Here is a 21352-nt window from a genome sequence, read left to right as displayed (position 1 = left end):
TACAAACAGCTATACACCCACTCCATACAGATTTCCCCAGGTTTTCTTTCTCTCTCTCTCTCTCTCTCTCTCTCTTTTTCTCTCTTCTTTCTTTCTTTCTTTCTTTCTTTCTTTCTTTCTTTCTTTCTTTCTTTCTTTCTTTCTTTCTTTCTTTCTCTTTCCTTCTTTCTTTCTTTCTCTTTCGTCCTTCCTTCCTTCTTTCCACCTCCCTCCCTCCCTCCCTCCCTCCCTCTCTCCCTCCCTCCCTCCCTCCCTCCCCCCCCCTCTCTCTTTCTTTCTTTCTTTCTTTCTTTCTTTCTTTCTTTCTTTCTTTCTTTCTTTCTTTCTTTCTTTCTTTCTTTCTTTCTCTCTCCCTTCCTCCCTCTCCCTCTCCCACTCTCTCCCTCTCTCTCTTTTGTTCTTGGGCCACACCCAGTGGTGTTCAGGACTTACCCCTGGCTCTGTACCAGGGATCACTCCTGGCAGGTTCAGAGACCATATGGGGTGCCAGGGATTGACCCTGAGTCTGAGTCAGCTGCATGAAAGACAAATGCCTTACTCACTGTCCTATCTCTCAGGCCCCTTTCCAATATTTCTTATATCTGTACTTGGGAAACTTTTGTAAATGGACAGGCACCTTCACCCACTGTGGAAGAACTCACTTCCTTTCCAAGAATCGTAACAGTGATCCCTTTCTTTCTGCAAGGATGGGAGACACAGGGGTCAGAGCGATGGTACAGCAGGTAGGGTTGCAGCAGACCCCGGTTTGCTCCTCGGTATCCCACGGGGTCCCCTGAACACTACCAGGAGTAATTCCTGAGTGCAGAGTCAGGAGTAGGCCCTGAGCATCAGTGGATGTGACCCAAAAAGAAAAATTAAAAAAGTATAGGGGAGCAGGGAACAATCAGGGGTGCATGAAAATAAGGCAAGGTCGAAAGGAACCAGAGCTCCTTAGAAACCACCTTTGTCTCTTCACCCCCAAAGGAAAGACAGGTGCAATGTAGAAGGGAGAGAACCATTTCGGCAGTGCTGACTGAGGACAAACCTCGAGACAGGGGCTGTGGGCTTATCTTTCACGTGAATAACCCCACTTGAGCACTGCCAGAAGCAACCCCCAGACACACAGCAGGGAATAACCCAAGCACTGCCTGGTACAGTGCCCCCCCCAAAAAAAGAGCAGATAGAGCAGATTAATGAAGCTCATTTTTCTCTGGACTGGTTCATGAGAATGATTAAATAATGATCTCGGGGCTGGAGTGATAGCATAGCAGGTAGGGTGTTTGCCTTGCACGTGGCCGACCCGGGTTCGATTCTCAGCATCCCATATGGTCTCCCGAGCACTGCCAGGAGTAATTCCTGAGGGCATGAGCCAGGAGTAACCCCTGTACAATGCCGAGTGTGACCCAGAAAGCAAGAAGCAATAAATAAATAAATAAATAAATAAATAAATGATGGAGCTCCCCCTGTGAACCCCACACTTTAATGGAGAAAGATCCAGGGATTTGGCTACAAGTAACAGACCCCGTGAAACGGTCTCTTGGCCCTGAGGTGTGGGAGTCAAGGAGCGGGGGTCAAAGGTTGACTCTTTATGATCGCCACCACACCAGGCATGCTTCAAGTAAGAATGGACTTTTGCGCTTTATGTATTTATTGCTCATTTGTATTTCCTTCCTCTAAATACCAGCAGTTTTCTTCTTTGGGAGGATCTGAAGCATTTCTCGTGAAAGGTAATAACCAGGATCTTACAAATCATTTTTGCTAGGCAACGTATTCGTTAGTCTGCAACTACTTTTTGACTTTGGGTTTGAAAGGTAAAAGTAACAGAAAGAGGGGCTGGAGCGATAGCACAGCGGGTAGGGCGTCTGCCTTGCATTCGGCTGACCCGGGTTCAAATCCCAGCATCCCATATGGTCCCCTGAGCACCGCCAGGGGTAATTCCTGAGTGCATGAGCCAGGAGTGACCCTTGTGTATCGCCGGGTGTGACCCAAAAAAAGCAAAAAAAAAAAAAAAGTAACAGAGAATTTTAAAGGTGCAGAAAGGGACGCCATGGAAGCATGTTCCAAGCAAAATCCTCGTCGATGGCTTTTGCCTTCTGACCTGAGAGGCCCACGAAAGTTAATACCATAGATAATCTACCATTAGGCTGACCCAGAAATACGACAGTCACAGGACATCGGGTCTAAAGCGGCTCTCCTGGGGCTTAAAAATCCTGACTTTGGTTCTTGCTTCTGTGACTTAGTCGCTGACAAGTTCAAACTTTGACTTTCCGATCCAGTAAGAGAGTGACAATCAACATTCTATCAGGTCAGCGGGCGGTTACGAACATCACAATCCGGATCACGTGCGTTTCGATAGCGATTAATTTTTGATTAATTTTTAACGTTTACTTTTGAGATAAGTTCTGGCACACGGGAGAGTGTAGAGTACGTCCAGTTGTAAAGTGGTCCAGAAGGACCTATACACCCTCTGCCCGATTTTATCAGCTCTACACCCACAGGACCGTGATCAAAACAAACGCGCTGACACTGGAATCTCGCTGCGGACCACACTTTGGACTGTGGGGATTCCATGACTCAGGTTCTCGCTCTCTCCTGGCATTCAGCCAGCATCTGAACTCCACGGGCCGTATCCTCTGTCCTACCGTCTCAGTCTCCCACTACTGTGTCTGCTCTTGTTTTTCCATAACCTCAACGCTTTGGAGGAGACCGAGTTGGGTATGCTATAGAATGTTCCCCCGTTTGAATGCGTCCCTCCTGCCTCAAGGGAAGGCTGTGCATTTCTAGCCAAGCTGGTGTAGGGGGGGCACTTGGATTGGAAAAGGAATGTGAGAACGAGACCTCCAGGGCCCAGAGGTGCTTTCAGCAGGAGCACAGACTGGGGAGCTAGTGTTACTTTTGCCTCCTAGAAATCTCTGAAGTGACAATAATGGTAGCCAGTGCACCCGTGTCCGGGGAGAATAATACTTCCAGTCTCGGCCCTTCCCTCCCCCTCTCTCCCTCCTTCTTCCCCAAGCAAAAAGGACACATCTGCTATCAACAGGCTTGCCTGTGACCAAAGTCCCTATGATGATGGGGCTGAATCGATAGCACAGTGGGTAGGGCATTTGCCTTGCACATGGCTGACCCGGGTTCAGTTCCCAGCATCCCATAGGGTCCCCTAAGCACTGCCAGGGGTTATTCCTGAGTGCAGAGCCAGGAGTGATCCCTGTGCTTCGCCAGGTGTGACCCAAAAAGCAAAAAAAAAAAAAAAAGGTCCCTATGATGTACTCTCTCTCTCTCTCTGGAGCACATGTATTGATCAATATGTCTGATTACCAATGAAACTGTCCTTGATCACTCAGTTTACAGTAAATGATGTCAGATTTCTCCATTATAAAGTACAATCTCCCCCTTTGTAATACATAAATTTTTATTTATTTATTTATTTATTTATTTATTTATTTAATTATTTTGGCTTTTGGGGTCATACCCAGTGATACTCAGGACTTACTCCTGGCCCGGCACTCAGGAATTACTCCTGGCAGTGCTTGGGGAACCGTGTGGGATGCTGGGGATCGAATCCAGGTCGGCCGCGTGCAAGGCAAACCCCCTACCCACTGAACTATCGCTCTGGCCCCTGACTCAATATCTTAGACACCGCACTTTGAGATCCTGCCACTACCCTGTTTCTTTGTAAATTTTCTCCCACCCACTTTAGCCTTTCTCATTGGCCCTTGTCTGCAGCCCTCATGGCAACGGTGTCTGGTGGCACCCTGCCTACCCTCACCTCACCTGCATTGATTCTTGGCAATTCATCTACAGGGGTAAGTCACCCGGATGCCCTCTGTCACTGGTTCATTCAATCACGTCTCCATGTCCAGAGAGGAAGAGCTATTAAGTTGGACTCAAAACTCAGTCATTTCCCACAAGAAACCCAGTTCCCTTCTAGCTGAAATAACCACGCGTCCAGCAGGCGGGACAGGAAACCCCAATAAACCAGTCTTTGGGGCGCAGGGTGGGGGATGGGGCGGGGGGTGGCTGCTGACGGTGATCGATCACTGCCCACGGAGGCCCACTTACTGTAGCCCATCAGCGAGAGAGCGCCTATTAGCATGATGAAGGTCTGCAGGGCGTCTGTGTAGATCACCGCGGCCAGGCCACCTGGAGAGAGGAAGATGAGCACTGACATGAGAGTCCGACTCAGGAAAGGAGCTACTCTGGGGACATTACTGGGCATCTCCCTCCTGCCCGCATGCCTGTGTGGCAGCGTGGCTCTGCTGCGCCCGTCCGACTCTCAGACACCGGCCCGGCCTGTTGCTGAGACCAACAGGAGGTGGCGGGCGTGGCACTGGGCAGCTCTGTGCTGGGTGTCCAGGCCGACCTGCCGTTTCTGCTTTTGCTCCTGTGAGGCTCTGAGTCCACCATGTTTTCTCAGCTGCTGCAATCGAGCCTTCAGTGGGGGGGAGAAGATCCCCTTCAGTGGTGGGGAGATGGCCCAGAGGGAGGGGAAACTCGGCTGACAGCCGAGGGAATCACCAACCTCACCGGGAGGCCACCTCGTTCCGGCTACCATCTGTCCCAGACCCCAGTGAACTGCACTGCAACGGAGCAGGTGTGGCCAGGAGAAGAACAACTTCCCTGGGGAACTCGCTGTGGGAACGAATGAGCCACGAAAAGCTTACATGTGTAACTGGCTGCTTGCACACACGGACACGCATGCTGGGTCTACTGGCCCATGGGGCCAAGCACCTTTTTTTGCTTTTTGGGTCACACCCAGTGATGCTCAGAGGTTTCTCCTGGCTCTGCACTCAGGAAATACTCCTGGCGGTGCTTGGGGGGGGGGGGCCATATGGGATGCCGGGGATCGAACCCGGGTTGGCCACGTGCAAGGTAAATGCCCTCCCCGCTGTGCTAGCACTCAGTCCCCGCCAAGCACGTTTACTGTTAAGAATGGGCAAAGGACATCAAGCCGCAGGCATTGAGAACCTTAATAAGATTCCCCTGCCAGGGTCCTGCCGGCTGGCCTTGGTGAGTTCTTACTGCTTTTTCTACCTAGAAAGACAGTGGACCTGACACTGGGGGTAGCAACGTTAGCGGTAACTGGAAAATGGTGGTAGCAAAGTCACCAACACTCTTTCCCACCTCTCCTCTCTGCCTCCTTGCACCCCTTTTCCCCAAAGGGAAGGGACACACATCTGGGAAATAAGTGGATAAAGGCGCTGTGCCGTGTGGAGTCAAGAAAGCATGTGCTTCCTAAGGGCCTCCAGACTCCCTGAGTTCTTTTAGGAGCCAAAATATACTAAGGAAAACAAAATCATAATAAGGAAAATCTCTTGCCTGCATGCCTGGCTGTCTTCCCCGGGGCCCCTCGGAGGGGATGGGCTCCAGCTTCCCTCCCCACCCTGAGCAGACCTCCCGGCAGCCGAAGACCACTGGAACCTAGCTACAGCCATGCTCGAGGCCCCTCTCCATACCTTTGGACAAGTCTCATGCATGAAGGTACTGGCAGAGGAACCCAGGTGTGTGTAATCCCATCAACAGCCCACATCCAGAGACTTAAAAGCAAGCTCCCAGAAGATATCTTGTAGCCTACTTCTCCCTCTGGGAGAAACTGGCAAGCTTCTGAGAGTTTCCTGCCCACATGGGACAGCCTTGCAAGCTTCCCATGGTGTATTCATATGCTAAAGCCAGTAACAAGCTGGATCCCATTCCCCTGACCCTGAAAGAGCCTCCAGTGCGACATCGACATCGTTGGGAGGGCCGAGTCGAGAGAGACTTCTAAGATCTCAGGGAAAGGACGAATGGAGAGGTTACTGAGCCTTTGGACGACAACCAGAAGAAAATATTATTGGAGTCACTGGGGTCTAGGGGGTGAGTATCTTCACATACAGGAAGGAGCGAGATGAGCCAGGAAGACTCGGGTGGCCCACGGCGCGCCCCCCATCTCTCCGGCACCCCCTGGCTCAGTCTCACCTGCAATGGTGTAGACGGCCGTGATGGCCAGCAGCCCGATGACGGCCAGGTAGAGATCCAGGTGCAGAGACTGCTGGATGAAGATGGCGCCCGCGTACATGTCCACCTGAGATGGGCAGGGAACGGGCGAGTCAACACAGGCAGAACCCCGGGCCCAGACAGGCTCTGGCCTGGATCCTGACGACCACCACGCAGTGCACACAGCGGGCCCTGGGCCGAGATCTCAAGCCAGGGCCTCCGAGCAGTGATGTTCGCGCCTCCCTCTTGGGCGGATGCGGTATCCCCCAGCGGCCTTCTGGCCTCTCTTCTTGGCCTCGCCACACTCCATCCATCCTCCGTGCCCCTCACCTCTCCCCCCCTGCTCCTGACTCTGCAGTGACTCCCATGAGCCCTAAGGTCCTGTCTCCACTAATGAGTTGTGTGCCAGACCCCGCCCCCCATATGCCCACCCTTCGGCCCTTTCCTTTCCTTTATTGACATCTGGTCCCTCGCCCCCCCCCCCCCACTTTGCCCCCTCCTCCTCCCCATTCTGGGAAACCAATGAGGTCTTTTTTAAATTTTTTTTTTTTTTTTTGCTTTGTGGGTCACACCCGGCAATGCTCAAGGGTTACTCCTGGCTCATGCACTCAAGAATTACTCCTGGCGGTGCTCAGGGGACCCTATGGGATGCTGGGAATCGAACCCGGGTTGGCCGCGTGCAAGGTAAACGCCCTCCCCACTGTGCTATCACTCCAGCCCCGTTTTTTAAAAAAATTTTTAATTATTTAATAAACATTTATTTATTTTTGCTTTTTTTATGGGTCACACCCAGCGATGCTCAGGGGTTACTCCTGGCTCTGCACTCAGGAATCCCTCCTGGCTGTGCTGGGGGGACCCTATGGGATGCCGGGGATCGAACCCGGGATGGCCACGTGCCAGGCAAACGCCCTCCCCGCTGTGCTATCGCTCCGGCCCCTTCAGTGAGGTCTTGATGTCGATGCCGCCTCTGAACTTCTCTGTTATCGTGCGCCCAGTGGCAAAGCCTTTCTCCCTTTCCCTGGCTGCCAACGCGCCCCCTGCCCCGTGCGCCTTCCCCTGGGGGGGTCCCTCCTCTTCTACGCGGGGTCCTGGACCCCTTATTGCTCCGGTCCCCTTCCAGCCTGCCCGCGGGCTTGTCCTTCCCCTGGAATCTTTGCGGGCACCATGCAGTGCCCGCTGGCGGATGCACGGGCACGTCAGCTGCCAGGCAGCCGCTGTGCCACCCTCAGGAAAGCTGCGGTGCCAAAGGTCCAGGCAGGCCGGCCCCGGGACCACAGCCTGCGCCAGGGTGGGCAGGACTCCCGAGTGCCACCCCGGGAGGTCACTGAAGCAGCGTGGGCAGGAGACGGGGGCGGCGCGGGGGGGGGGGGGTGGTGGTGCTGAGTCCTCCTGACTGGATGCTCCCACCCTCGGCCGCCCCCACCCCGAGGCTTCCCAGGAGGAGGAGAAGCTGGGGCGCGGGGCGCACCCCCACCCAACAGAAGCCAGGCGGTGCCCCCCCATCTCACGGAGATCTTGGTGAAGATGTAGATGAACAGGTAGAGCACGGCCAGGGTGAGGGGGATCCTGGTGCCGCCGAAGCGTTTCCGGAGGTACTCGGGCATCGTGGTGACCTGGGGAAGGACACACATGATGCCTCCGACTCACGGGGCCAACCCCCCCCCCAGGCGGCCACCGCGCCCACCTCCCCACCCTGCCCCTCCGCCCACACAGACGTGGTCTTCTTCCCTGCGGGAGATGGAAGCGGGGAGGAAAACGGGGGTGAAGGAGGGAGTGCGCCACAGAGTTAGGCTGCTGTGCGCCCAAGACTCAGATTTCCTAAATGCAAAGCATCTGAGGAGTCCCCCCTCTCATGTTCCGGCGGGGGCGGGGGGGTTATCCCCAGCAGTGGCTGCAAAATATGCGGACACCCCTGGCAATGCTCACCCAGGAAGTGCAGGTTGACGGCTTAGTGTTCAAACCAGGCAGTGTGGGGGCTGCGTGCGTGTGTGTGCGTGCGTCCGTGCGCGCGTGCGTGCATGCATGCGTGCATGCGTGCGTGTGTGTGTGAGGTACGGGATAACCCGGGCCCCAACCAGAAGTGCTGGGCAAAGGGCCGGAGCAATAGCACAGCGGGGGGGGGGGGGGGGGCGTTTGCCTTGCACACAGCAGACCCGGGTTCAGCAGATCTGGGTTCCATCTCCGACCTCCCCTATCATCCCCCGAGCACCACCAGGAGTGATCCCCGAGGGCAAAAACCCAGAAATGCTGGGGTGGGGGCGGGGGGGGTGGACGGAGAGGAGGGGTGTCGGCTGGTGGGTCGAGCTGGGGCCGTCAGCAAGGCGAGGTGTGAGTCCCTGACTTGCTGCTATTTATTTTCCTGGCCCTCCCACCCCATCACCTGGATTCCTAATAACCTCATGTTTGTCTCGGGACCCCCCTACCCCTGTATTCTTTATGTGGGGGACCCGACCGCTGGCGAAGTGCTTGGGGGAGTTTCCGAACCCCCGCCCCGTCCCACCCAAAGGCTCACCTGGCCAGCAATGTAGATCGGGAGGAAGACCCAGGCCAGCATCAGCACGAAAAACAAGCCCTGCCGGAGAAAGAGAGTCACGAGGGATGCGGTGCCGGGGTCCCGGCGGGCTGGAGGACCTGGAGCAATCAGGGGTCCCGGGCCCAGGGGAGGAGAGCAGGGGGAGGCGCCCTGCGGGGAGCTGGCAGTCAGGGGAAGGGGGACAGGCTTCGCCTCGGGTGAAGTTCAGAGGCCACAGCGTCAGGACCCCGTTGAAGTGGTTTCCCAGGACGAAGGGGGGGACAGAAGGGGGGAGCGAGGGACCGGATGGTCATGCCCTCCGCAGCGTGGAGAAGCTGGTTTAGATTCCCCCTGCGCCCGCCCTGGACGGCCCTGCCAATCTCCAGGTCTCTGGCTGACGCTTCCAGGTTTCGGCAGGAGAAGGGGCTGGCGCAGAGGGGAGGGCAGGGCGCGGCTGGCTTTGCTTTTGCTTCTTGCATATCTGCAGCGGGCAGGTGGGTAGGAGGGCACCCAGCCACGAGCTCTCGACAAAGCAAGACCCGACCCGATCAGATACGCTGTCACTAGCCCTAGGGCAGCGAAAGCATCATGGCCAGACCCACTGTGTGGACGCAGGAACTGAGGCCTGGGAAGCCTCCCACTGGGGCCAGCAGGGGCCCAGAGAAGGCCGGACCCTGCTCCGGGGAGAAGCGCCAGCAGGAACAAAGGGTGGTCATGAGGACACGCGGGTGGACACCACAAGGTCCCAGCTCTTCCCCCTCATAGCGCCATAGCAACAAGCTCTGATCTAGGTGGGCAGCCCCACGTGGGGCAGCGGGGGGCAGGGGGGAACCTGTAAAATGAGCCCTGCAAAGGCAGGCCGCTCCCCCACCCCGTCTGGCTGGAGGCCCACATCTCCACCTGCAACGTGAACTCTGCTCGTTCGCTCTCTCCTGCTCTCTCTCCCTTCTCTCTCCCTCTCTCCCTCCCTCTCACTCGCTCTCTCCCTCTCTCTCCCTCCCTCTCCCTTGCTCTCTCTCCCTTCCTCTCCCTCCCTCCCTCTCGTCCTGTGTTGTCCTGGGTCACCTCCAGGCCTGGCAGGGCCTCATCCATTGTCCTGTCTCCCCAGCCCCGACTTTGAGTTTTCTTCTTTTTGGCCACATCCGGGCTGGAGCGATAGCCTAGTGGGTACGGCGTTTGCCTTACACGCGGCTGACCCAGGTTCGATTCCTCCATCCCTCTCAGAGAGCCCGGCAAGCTACCGAGAGTATCCCACCCGCACGGCAGAGCCTGGCAAACTCCCCGTGGGGTATTCGATATGCCAAAAACAGTAACAACAAGTCTCACCATGGAGACGTTACTGGTGCCCGCTCGAGCAAATCGATGAGCAACGGGACGACAGTGCTCCAGTGATTCGCCACATCCATATGGCCCCCTGAGCCCACCAGGGGCGACCCCTGAGTGCAGAGCCTGGAGTCAACCTAAGCACTGCCTGGTGTGGCCCCAAAACAAAACCCCAAAAGACCGGCTGAACCCCGTGTTGTGTATTTGGCCAAGTGCTCTAGAACACAGAGAAACGCCCTCCCGCCTTCCGCCAGAGGGAGGGACGCTGACCCCTCTTTTCTGTGCCCCTGCGGAGGGGCCCCCGGGCAAGCAAGCAGAGCCCTGAGACTTGCAGAGCAAACGCGGCTGACCACGTCCTGCTCGTGTGCCCGGGACGTCTCCCTGCGCCCTGTTGCTGGCGTTGGACAGAGGGGTGGGCTGACGGGGTGCACTGAGCAACATCAGGCGGAGCTGCCCGGGGTGAAACCCAGGGGGTCCCACATGCAAGTCTTGAACCCCCTCTCTGGCCCAGCTTGAAGCCCCTACAATTCCCCCCAGGCACACGCACGCACGCGCGCACGGACGGGCGCGCGCTTGGCTCTCGCTCCTGGGTAGAGGCGTGCGCCGACCGTGCCCGGAGAAACACTCACATTGAACTCATAGGCAGCCGCAGAGAGTCCCGCGGCGGCGCCCGATCCCGCCAGGCCCACGAAGTGTCCACTTCCGACATTGCTGGCGAACAGGGATGCGCCCACCTGCGGGGGGTGGGTGGGCAGTGAGACCCCCCCATCCCCGGGCTGGGCTCACTGCAGAGGAATCAGGCCCCAGGGAGGGAGGAAGAGGAGGCAGGGCCGTCCCGGGCCTCTTGGCACCGTTTTCAAATTTGAGAACAAGATCGCCGCCTGCTCCCGGGCGATTTGCGGTCAGCCTGGCGCTCCAGGTCTGTCTCCGGGGGTGCCTGAAACGTGCCGTGTGAAGCATCAGGGTTGGACCCAGCGCACGGCTGCTTCCTGGGATGCCACGAAGTGGAAACCCATGCTCCTGGTGAGAGTCAGGCTGCATCTTCCCCCTGCCTGCCTCCAACTGAGCCGAGGAGCTAAGCCCTCCTTTTGGGGAACCCCAAGGCGGTCCACACTGGAGCCAGTGGCCCCCATCCCCGGGTCAGTGGATTGGGCAGATGTGCCTGGACCATCAGCCCCACGTGGGCTAAGTGCGTCTTTCTCCTGGGAATTTGGAATGGAGCCTCCGTCTGCTGGTCCCTCAGACTGGGCTGTGTAAGCAAGAAGACCTGCAGAGAGGCAGGCCCAAGGAAAAAGGAGAGTGGGGAAGGGAGAGGAAGGGAGAGAGAGAAAGAGGAAGAGAGGGAGGAAGAGAGAGAGGAAAGGAGGGAGGGAGGGAGAGAGAGGGAAGGAGAGAGGGAGGAAGGGAGAGAGAAAAAGGGAGAGAGAAGGAGGGAGAGAGAGATGGAGAGAGATGGAGAGAGGGAGAGGGAGAGAGGGAGAGGAAGAGAGAGGGACAAAGGGAGAGAGGCAGAGAGGGAGAGAGGGACAGAGAGAGGGAAAGGGAGAGAGGGACAGAGAGAGGGAGGGTGAGAGAGAGGAAGAGAGACAGGGAAGAGGGAGGGGGAGAGAGGGAGGGAGGGAGAGAGAGAGGAGAGGGAGAGAGAGACCCACAGGCCCTCTGCTTTTCCTTTTGGCTGGTCAGTCTCTGTCCCACCGAGCTCTGTACCACCCACCCATGCACACACTTGTTACTGGTTACTTGAGATGTTACTGGATACTAAATTTGGGAAATCTGCTGGGGTCAGAGAGATAATAGCGGATTTAAGGAGCTACCTTGCTGGACGCCAGAGCGACAGTACAATGGGTAAAAGCTTGCCTTGTATGCAGCCGACGCGGGTTCAATCCCTGGCACTCCATATGGCCCCCTGAACCCACCAGGAATGAGTGCAGAGCCTGGAGTAAGCCCTGAGCACCACCAGGCATGGTCCAAAAGCAAACACATGAAAGGGAGTTCGGGGCTGGCGCAATAGCACAGCGGGGAGGGCGTGTGCCTTGCACGCGGCCGACCCGGGTTTGATTCCCAGCATCCCATAGGGTCCCCTGAGCACTGCCAGGAGTGATTCCTGAGTGCATGAGCCAGGAGTAATCCCTGTGCATCACCGGGTGTGGCCCAAAAAGAAAAAAAAAGGGGAGTTCCTGGGGTATAGGTGAACCTGGTTTGAACTCCAGCACCACATATGGTCTCCCTGACACCACCAGGAGTGACTCCTGAGCACAGAACCAGGAATGGTCACTGAGTACCACTGATGTGGCTCAAATCTACCCTCACCGATAAACTAAAATAGGGGCCAGAGCAATGGTACAGAGGGCGGGGCATTTCCCTAGCATATACTGACCCAGGTTTGATCGCCAGCATCCCAAATGGTCAGCCCAGCCAGGAGTGATCCCTGAGCACATAGTCAGGAGTAAGCCCTGAGCAATGCTGAGTATGCACTGGAGCACTGTCGTCCCGTTGCTCATCAATTTGTTCGAGCAGGCACCAGTAATGTCTCCCTTGTGAGACTTGTTGTTACTGACATATCGAATACGCATATCAAATACGCCACGGGGAGCTTGCCAGGCTCTGCCATGCGGGCGGGATACTCTCGGTAGCTTGCAGGGCTCTCCGAGAGGGGTGGAGGAATCAAACACAGGTCAGCCATGTGCAAGGCAAACGCTGTGCTATTGCTCCAGCCCAATGCTGAGTATGGCCCCACAAAACAAACAAACAAATAAGAAACAGGAGCCAGAGAGGTAGTAGAACAGGGAAAGCTGGCACCCAGCTGCAAGTCCAATCCCCGTCACCACAAACGGTCTCCTGAGCATTGCCGAGAGTAAGCTCTGAGCACCAGCAAGTGATCCCAAGGCCAAAATAATAATAATAATAATAATAATAATCACAAATAAAATAAAATTTGGAACTGTGAATTCTCCATCATCCTTTCTTTCTGTTTGAGGGGGAGAGCTGGGGTCATGCCTAGCAGTGCTCAGGGGCTTGTCCCAGCTCAGTGCTCGGGAGTAACTTCTGGCAGGGTAGCAGGGCTGGAGCCTGGGCCTCTTGCATGCAGAACCGCCCCCACGCCTGCTGTTTGATTCCCAGGCTGTTCTTTCCTAAAGCTGTTTCAATTTGCACATGGCTGCCTGGGGTTCGATCCCCAGCATCCCATAGGGTCCCCCGAGCACCGCCAGGAGTAATTCCTGAGTGCAGAGCCAGGAGTGACCCCTGTGCATCGCCGGGTGTGACCCAAAAAGCAAAAAAGAAAAAAAAAGTTTCTCATGCCTTTTTCCCATGTACTGAGGTTGTGTTGTCCGAGCTTTATTTTATAGTATGGTATATTACAAATTGGCTCTTACTGATTTATTTTCTGATCGTTCAATTTGCCAGTTCTTGAAGTCGTGGTGCAACAAGCAATATAAAGTAAGTTTATTATGTGCCAAAAGGAGCAAGTTGGGATTGGGAGGGAAACTGGAGATATGGGTGGCGGGAAGGTCACACTGATGGTGTGGGAACAGTAAATGCTTGAAACAACTGTATCGTGAACAACTTTGCAAGTAACAGTGAACTTAACAAAAATTAATTCCAAAAATGTGTCGATTACATTGATTAGCCTTTATTTTGTATATGGTTCAACCTTGCCATCTAGAAAAATCTCACTCTGTCATGAGTATAATGTCTTTTATAAGTTATTGTTATTTTAGCTTGATAAGGACTGTTGAATCTATATTTAGGAGAGACATAGATTGGCTCAATTGTTGTGCCACAGGCTTTGTTTTGGTATCATTTTAATACCACGTAGAATAAATCAGAGCGTCTTGAAATTACATTTTGAAGAATTGGTGTCAATTCTTTATTTTAAGAAACATTTTAGGGGCTGGAGCGATAGCACAGTGGGGAGGGCGTTTGCCTTGCACGCAGCCGACCCAGGTTCGATTTCCAGCATCCCATATGGTCCCTTGAGCACCACCAAGGGTAATTCCTGAGTGCAGAGCCAGGAGGAACCCCTGTGCATCACTGGGTGTGACCCAAAAAGAAAAAAAATTCGCTGGGAATATGTTGATCATTTTCATTTCTTTGGTGTGTTTTAAATTATTTTGATGATTCATTTTAATGGGGGCGGGGCATGCCCAGTGCTGCTCAGGGCTTACTCCTGGCTTTGTGCTCGGGGTTCCTCCTGTGGTGCTCCAGCAACCACAGAAGGGGTGGCAGAGATCAAATCAGGGTTGACTGATGCAAGAGACAAGCACCTTGGGGACTGGAGCAATAGCACAGCGGGTAGGGCGCTTGCCTTGTACGCGGGTTCAATTCCCAGCATCCCATATGGTCCCCTGAGCACCAGCACGAGTAATTCCTGAGTGCAGAGCCAGAAGTAACCCCTGTGCATCGCTGGGTGTGACCCAAAAAGAGCAAATAAATAAATAAATAGATAGATAAATAAATAAAGCTAAGGATGCAATTTAGTGGTGGAGCATTTGCCTCATGGGGGAGGCCTGGAGTTTGGTACCCAATAGCAGTAATGATTAATAATAATAATATGCAGCAAATTTATGGTCTTTGACCAGTAAGTCTAGTATCTGGGATTCTTCGGGAACTCTTGTATGCCCTGTTAAGTAATTGTCACTGACTGCTGTCTTTTTTTTTCTTTTTGGGTCACACCCAGCAATGCTCAGGTTACTCCTGACTCTGCACTCAGGAATTACTCCTAGCGGTGGTCAGGAGTGCACCTGAGGATGCCGGGGAAGGAACCCAGGTTGGGTGCGTGCAAGGCAAACACCTTAGCTGCTGTCCTATCACTCCAGCCTGACTGCTGTCTTTAACAGGAGCCTCGCTGGGAAGGTTGTTCACCCACAGAGTGATCCCTGAGTCCAGCAGAAGAAGTAGAAATCTCACAGGCGGGCTTTTCCTGGGAATTGCTGGGTTACACCTGCTGATTCTGTTCAGCCCTTTCTCACGTCCAGAGCAGCTTAGCGGCTTGCCTTCAATTCATCTGGGAAGAAGACACTCACGGGGAGGCTGCATTTGTTTGTCCCTCCACGTCCATCCCGCCTTGTCCTGGGAACGGACCCCAGTTTCCCTTCAAGATCTAATCCCCTCATTTCCTCTCACATATTTTTCAGCTGTGTCTCTGTGTCATGCAATGCTGTGGGAACTTGCAAGCAAGAGTGACTGGGAGCAGCCGTCACCATTTTGGGGCCATGAATGAACCTGTTTAGAATTGTGCCAAATCAAAAGAAGAGACGGTGAGAGAGATTAAGAGATAGAAGGTTATGGAGAGAAGGAAGGGAGACAAGGAGGAAGGAAGGAAGGAAGGAAGGAAGGAAGGAAGGAAGGAAGGAAGGAAGGAAGGAGGAAGAGAAGGAGGTAGGAAGAGAGGAAGGAAGGAAGGAAGGAAGGAAGGAAGGAAGGAAGGAAGGAAGGAAGGAAGGAAGGAAGGAAGGAAGGAAGGAAGGAAGGAAGGAAGAGAGGGAGGGAGGTAGGAAGGGAGGAAGGGAGGAAGGAAGGGAGGAAGGAAGGAAGGAAGGAAGGAAGGAAAGAAGGAAGGAAGGAAGGGAGGGAGGGATTGAGGGAAGAGGAAAGATGGGAGGAAGGAGGAAAAGATGGGAGGAAGGAGGAAAAGAAGGAAAGGAGGAAGGAAGGGAGGAAGAAAGAAAGGGAGGGAGGGAGAGAGGAAGGAAGGAAGGAAGGAAGGAAGGAAAGGAGGGAGGGAGGGAGGGATTGAGGGAAGAGGAAAGATGGGAGGAAGGAGGAAAAGAAGGAAAGGAGGAAGGAAGGGAGGAAAAAAGAAAGGGAGGGAGGGAGAGAGGAAGGAAGGAAGGAAGGAAGGAAGGAAGGAAGGAAGGAGGAAGGAGGGAGGGAGGGAGGGAGGGAGGGAAGGAAGAAAGGAAGGAAGGAAGGAAGGAAGGAAGGAAGGAAGGAAGGAAGGAGGGAGGGAGGGAGGGAAGGAAGGAGGGAGGGAAGGAAGGAAGGAGGGAGGAAGGAAGGAAAGAAGGAAGGAAGGAAGGAAGGAAGGAAGGAAGGAAGGAAGGAAGGAAGGAAGGAAAGAAGGAAGGAAGGAAAGAAGGAAAGAAGGAAGGAAGGAAGGAAGGAAGGAAGGAAGGAAGGAAGGAAGGAAGGAAGGAAAGAAGGAAGGAAGGAAGGAAGGAAGGAAGGAAGGAAGGAAGGAAGGAAGGAAGGAAGGAAGGAAGGAAGGAAGGAAGGAAGGAAGGAGGGAGGGAAGGAAGGAAGGAGGGAAGGAAGGAAGGAAGGAAAGGGAGTGTAGAGACTGAAGGACAGAAGGAGGAAGACACAGAGAGGAAGGAGAGACAGGAGGAAGGAGGAACAGGGGAAAGAGAACAGGGGGAAGGGAAGGGAGGAAGGGGAGGGAAGCAAGAGAGAAATCAGGTCCTAGTGGTATCACTAGGGAGCCCTGAAAGCCACTGAACCCTAGACTTGTCCCCTCGGCAAAGTGACGAATTTTCCGTTTACTGGAATGAGTCTGATGTGGCGCTGAGCCTTTCCTGGCTTTGGACTCCAATTTCCAACAAACCCGAAACCAAAGGGTACCCAGAGCGCATCAGTGCTGGAAAAGCCTCAGAGAAGTGACTAACTTACGGGCCACCACACCATGTCCCCTCCGGCGAGGAAGTAGCCTTTCACGGTGTCTTTTTTGGTCCTCACCGTGGACTGAAACAGAGAAAAGGAGCGGGTGAAAGAAGTCGCCGTGAGCACAGCCTCCCGGGATGACCCAGAGCAGGAGTCACCCACTGGACACCCGGGGGGTCAGCCTCGAACATCAGAGTCGTTGTTCAATCAGTGGCTTTTAATGTTTTCATCAGAATTAAATCAAGGAGGAGATGAAACCCCTGTAGGTCTCCACCCGTTCTTGCCACCCCCTGATTGATACTTTTTCGATTGCCTACTCGAAACGCATGGACATCTGAGCCTTTGGCCCAGGGTTTGTCTGCACTTGCTCCTCTCGGTCAGCATTGATCCAGTGTGGGCAGCCTCGCTAAGTATTTTAAGATACAAGAGTGTAGGAAATGCACTTTAGAGCATCATCTAATTTTAAGCCTTGCCAACTCTGTGAGGTTGGTGTCATTGGGTCAACCTAACAGATGGAGAAACTCTGGCTCAGAAATAAAATCACTTATCTTGAGCCATATTTTCCATGGAACGGCTCAGAGTACTAATCCAGGTCAACCTGACTTAGGACATCAGCAAGGTCTTAGCTGGTCTTAAAATGTAGTGAGATTTCAGAGTGTCCTGCCGAGTGATATGAGTCAGAAGGAGAAAGACAGATATAGAATGGCTGCATTCACTTGTGGTAGGAACAAGGAAGCCCTGAGCACCACTGGGTGTGCCCCCCACAAAAAAATAAAAACAAAACCCAAACCATATTCTTTAGAAAAGAAATAGGTGATTCTTAAAAGTCAAGGTTTTTTTTTTTTGGGTCACACCCAGCGATGCTCAGGGGTTACTCCTGTCTCATGCACTCAGGAATTACCCCTGGCAGTGCTCAGGGGGCCCTATGGGATGCTGGGAATCAAATCCGGGTCAACTGTGTGCAAGGCAACACCCTACCCGCTGTGCTATTGCTCCAGCCCCAAAGTCAAAGTTCTTAAAAGTCAAGTTTCAGTTAGAGTGTCCAGCTTCACTTGTTATAAGATAAATGCTTATTCACAAAGCAATGATTTTGTAGAGAGTGGAAGGAGAAGGTGGACTAAAAATGACCTAAGGACAATGGTGGAGGCTTTGGACACTCTGGTCGTGATGAAGGGGCAGTAACTTAGAACATCAAAACCATGAATGTTAACAGTATTGTAGCCACGCTATGCTAACTCAATTTAACAGACATAGAGACAGTATTGTTTTCCAGTCAGTTTTACAAAAATGAAAGCATTTGCAATACTGTGTGGGGAGAAAACCATTTTAAAAACTAGGCTTTCTCTCTCATATATTAATGATATGTGTGTAAATTGGTACCACATCTGAGGAAGACAATTTGACCCAAATGTATCATTATTTAACTTGACAATTCCACAGAAAATTAACCCCATTATTGTAGTTTCACACACACAAAATAATGAATGTACATTTTTTTTAAATTGCAGGTCAATCTATAATAGTAAGGCATGAAAACAATCCATGTGACCTTTAGCTGGAAATAGGTTAAATCAGTGACAGTATGACAGTATACAGAACAGGGTCGGAGGGATAATACAGCAGGTGAGACGCATGTCGTGCACACATCTGACCTGGGTTCAATTCCTGGCTTCTCTTTGGTGCCCTGATCTCAGCAGCAGTGATCCCTGAGCACAGAGCCAGGAGTAAGCTGAGCACATCTGAGTGTGTCACCTACCAAAAATTACACTAACTATATATATATACTACATATTTATAAATAATAAAAGTTTTATCATCATCATCATCATCATCTCATTGATCATTAATTTTCTCGAGCGGTCTCAGTAACGTCTCCATTCATCCTAGCCCTGAGATTTTAGCAGCCTCTCTTTACTTGTCCTTCCCAATGGTGCTGCTTTGGAGGCTCTTCCAGGATCAGGGGAATGAGACCCATCATTGTTACTGGTTTTAGCATATGAATACACCACACATTTTATAAATTATAAAAATTTTATATATACAGTGCTGTTCAACTTTTAAGGTGAGTGCATAGTAACTTCTATGTACTGATACTAAAACATATTCAAGAGATACTTGTACGTGAAAACTAAAAAGATAAAAAAATATATATTAAGTTATCCTCTATGGGGTTTGCAACAAGAAACTGGAAAATACACAAATGTACTAAAAATGGCATCAGTGTGACTTCGACCCTTTTTTGCCTCCTTCCCTCTCTCTGTATCTTTCCTCCAAAGTGAAGAGGTTTTCTCAGGGCCAATACAGGTGCTTCTCAGGCTGGAGCGACAGCACAGCGGGGAGGGCATTTGCCTTGCACACGGCCGGCCCGGGTTCGATCCCCGGCATCCCATGGGGTCTCCCGAGCACTGCCAGGAGTGATTCCTGAGTGCAGAGCCAGGAGTAACCCCTGTGCATAGCTGGGTGTAACCCCCAAAGCAAACAAAACAAACAAACAAAAAACAGGTGCTTCTCTTCACACACCCCCCACCTGGCTTACCCATAATCCAACAGCCAGGACAAAGAGGAAGTACAGAACCAGCACTGCTATGTCCCCCGGCTCCAGGCTCTTTTGGGGAAAGGCTTCCAGGGGGTCGGATGCTGTGGGCGGAGGGCTGCTGGGGGTGCTCTCCATGGTGCTGAAGCTCTGTGGCCTGGGGAAGTGCAAAAGCATGTGTCAGATGCCACAACCTGTAGCCGTTCTTCTTGGGACACATGTGGAGGGAGGAATGATGGAAACAGAGAGTTGCAGAGAAAGATCCGCCCGCCTGCTGTACCCCCAGCTGTTTGCTCATCCATGCAGCGAATACTCACGACAAAGTTTCCGCAATCCCGCAGCTGACTTTTTACCAATGCGACCTCTGAAGAAGAATCAATTTAGACACACAGTGGCTTCACCGCCCTCTTGAACTTAGTCTATGCGTGTCCAAGAGGGAAAAGCACATAAGTCGGGCTCTGTCCTCCAGAGACCTCGCAGCTGGGTGCAGGTCAAACCAAGCACTTTTCTCGGGTGATCTCTTTTGTTCCTAGGCTGGGTATACCATAAAATGGCATCTACATAAGCAAAATGTATAACCCACCAGGCTTCATTCTAAGGGTCCACTGTCACTGTCACTGCCATCCTGTTGCTTATCTATTTGTTCGAGTGGGCACCAGTAACGTCTCTCATTGTGAGAATTATTGTTACTGTTTTTGGCGTATCCAATATGCCACGGGTAGCTTGCCAGGCTCTGCCGTGCAGGCGTGATACTCTCGGTAGCTTGCTGGGCTCTCTGAGAGGGGCAGAGGAATCGAACACGGATTGGCTGAGTGAAAGGCGAACGCCCTACCGCTGTGCTATCGCTCCAGCCCTAAGGGTCCACAGTCCTGTGAAATGAACATTACTAACCATCCTTGTTATGTTAGAGTCTAGGAGGGAGAATTGAGGCATCGACAGTTAAGTGATTTTTTTTCAGTTACTCAGTACAGCTCAGGTGCTGGTGTGGGATTTGAGGTCAAATAGTGTTTCTCCTAAATTCAGGCTCCGAGTCACTCTCCTAAGCTGTTTATGCACAGACTGCCCGTGTGAAGGCTATACGCAGTTGTACTCAGGGCTTGCTCCTGGCTCTATGATCAGGGATCACTCCCGGAGAGCTCAAAGGACCATCATATGGGGTTCCCAGGGCAGCTGCACACAAGACCAAGCACCTTACTCCAGCCTCTGAATATAATACTTTTTTTTTTGCTTTTTGGGTCACATCCGGCGATGCACAGGGGTTCCTCCTGGTTCTACACTCAGGGATTACTCCTGGTGGTGCTCAAGGGAATATATGGGATGCTGGGAATAGAACCTGGGTCGGTCGCATGCAAGGCAAATGCCCTCCCCACTGTGCTATTGCTCCAGCCCCTGAATATAAATTCTTAATGCCCCGTTTTGCAGCTGAAAAGGGTTTAGGGAACTCATTTCCATTCTCAGGGATCAGAACTGGGGGAGCCTGAACCTGGGCCTCTAACAAAAAGCCTCCAGAAGTCCTGGGAAGAGGCACAGGGTCATCAAGCCCTGTGTGGGGACTTTCCCCCACGGTTTTCCCATGGGGGAAGATAGTCGGAGTCTTTTCATTCTGGATCTCCCAGAAACTGGTGCTGCCAGAGAGAACTCACATCCAAACATGGCACCAGCTCCCTGCCAACCAACCAACTGCCTAGACGCAAACATCACTGTCACTGTCACTGTCATCCCATTGCTCATAGATTTGTTCGAGCGGCACCAGTAACATCTCTCGATTGTGAGACTTATCTGTTACTGTTTTTGGCATATCCAATACACCACGAGGAGCTTGCTAGGCTCTGCCGTGCAGGTGAGATACTCTTGGTAGCTTGCCAGGCTCTTAAGAGGGGCGGAGGAATAGAACACGGGTCAGCTTCGTGAAAGGCGAACACCCTACCGTTGTGCTATTGCTCCAGCCCACATCACTCTCAGGAGTTGGATTGGTTCCAGATTGCCGCTCTAAGAAATTGGGGCTGGAGCGACAGTACAGAGGATATTCGGCGCTGGCCTGACATGCGGCCTATTCAGGTTCAATCCCCGGCATCCCATAGGGTCCCTCAAGCACCGCCAGGAGTGATTCCTGAGTGCAGAGCCAGGAGGAAGTTCTGAGCATCGCCAGGTGTGACCCGAAAAGCCAAAAGTGCTCAAACATAAAAGAAATGATCACACTTAGTCCCTGAAAACAAGACCCGTCTGCAATCTAAGAGCCCTGGAACCCAGAAGTTTGGGATACGATATTAAACACCCAGGTGATGAGAGGCCAGGTTCCTGCTGGGGGCTCTGAGGAAGAGCCTTGCCCCCCGGGCTCTCCCCGGTCTGGGCCCTTCCTTTCCTTCTCAGAGCCACACTGGCAGAGGCTCTCCCCTTCCTGCCAGCTTTCCGGCTCTCGCCCCACACCCCTGCTT

At 53.0% G+C, this 21352-nt stretch overlaps 1 protein-coding gene across 6 annotated transcripts in view; it reads right to left on the bottom strand.

The window, feature by feature from the left end:
- The window catches only part of SLC5A11 (solute carrier family 5 member 11), a 40488-nt gene extending 21433 nt beyond the window's left edge, over window positions 1-19055 (bottom strand). The window contains exons 1-7 of one of the 6 annotated variants that reach the window (XM_055136007.1): window positions 18921-19055; window positions 16394-16465; window positions 10414-10518; window positions 8462-8521; window positions 7458-7562; window positions 5932-6037; window positions 4039-4119 (exon numbers count right to left, since the gene is read on the bottom strand). In XM_055136007.1, the coding sequence (XP_054991982.1) occupies window positions 4039-4119; window positions 5932-6037; window positions 7458-7562; window positions 8462-8521; window positions 10414-10518; window positions 16394-16465; window positions 18921-19055 (664 nt within the window). Of the gene's footprint in view, window positions 1-4038; window positions 4120-5931; window positions 6038-7457; window positions 7563-8461; window positions 8522-10413; window positions 10519-16393; window positions 16466-18920 lie in introns of those variants that run through there. The other 5 variants (XM_055136009.1, XM_055136010.1, XM_055136011.1 and 2 more) reach the window with 5 other exon arrangements.
- Window positions 19056-21352: the final 2297 nt, after the last annotated feature.

Source organism: Sorex araneus, chromosome 4 (genome assembly GCF_027595985.1).
Source record: "Sorex araneus isolate mSorAra2 chromosome 4, mSorAra2.pri, whole genome shotgun sequence".
Lineage (NCBI taxonomy): Eukaryota > Metazoa > Chordata > Mammalia > Eulipotyphla > Soricidae > Sorex > Sorex araneus.
Note: the sequence above shows the minus strand (reverse complement) of the source record. Positions and strands in the feature narration are given on the sequence as shown.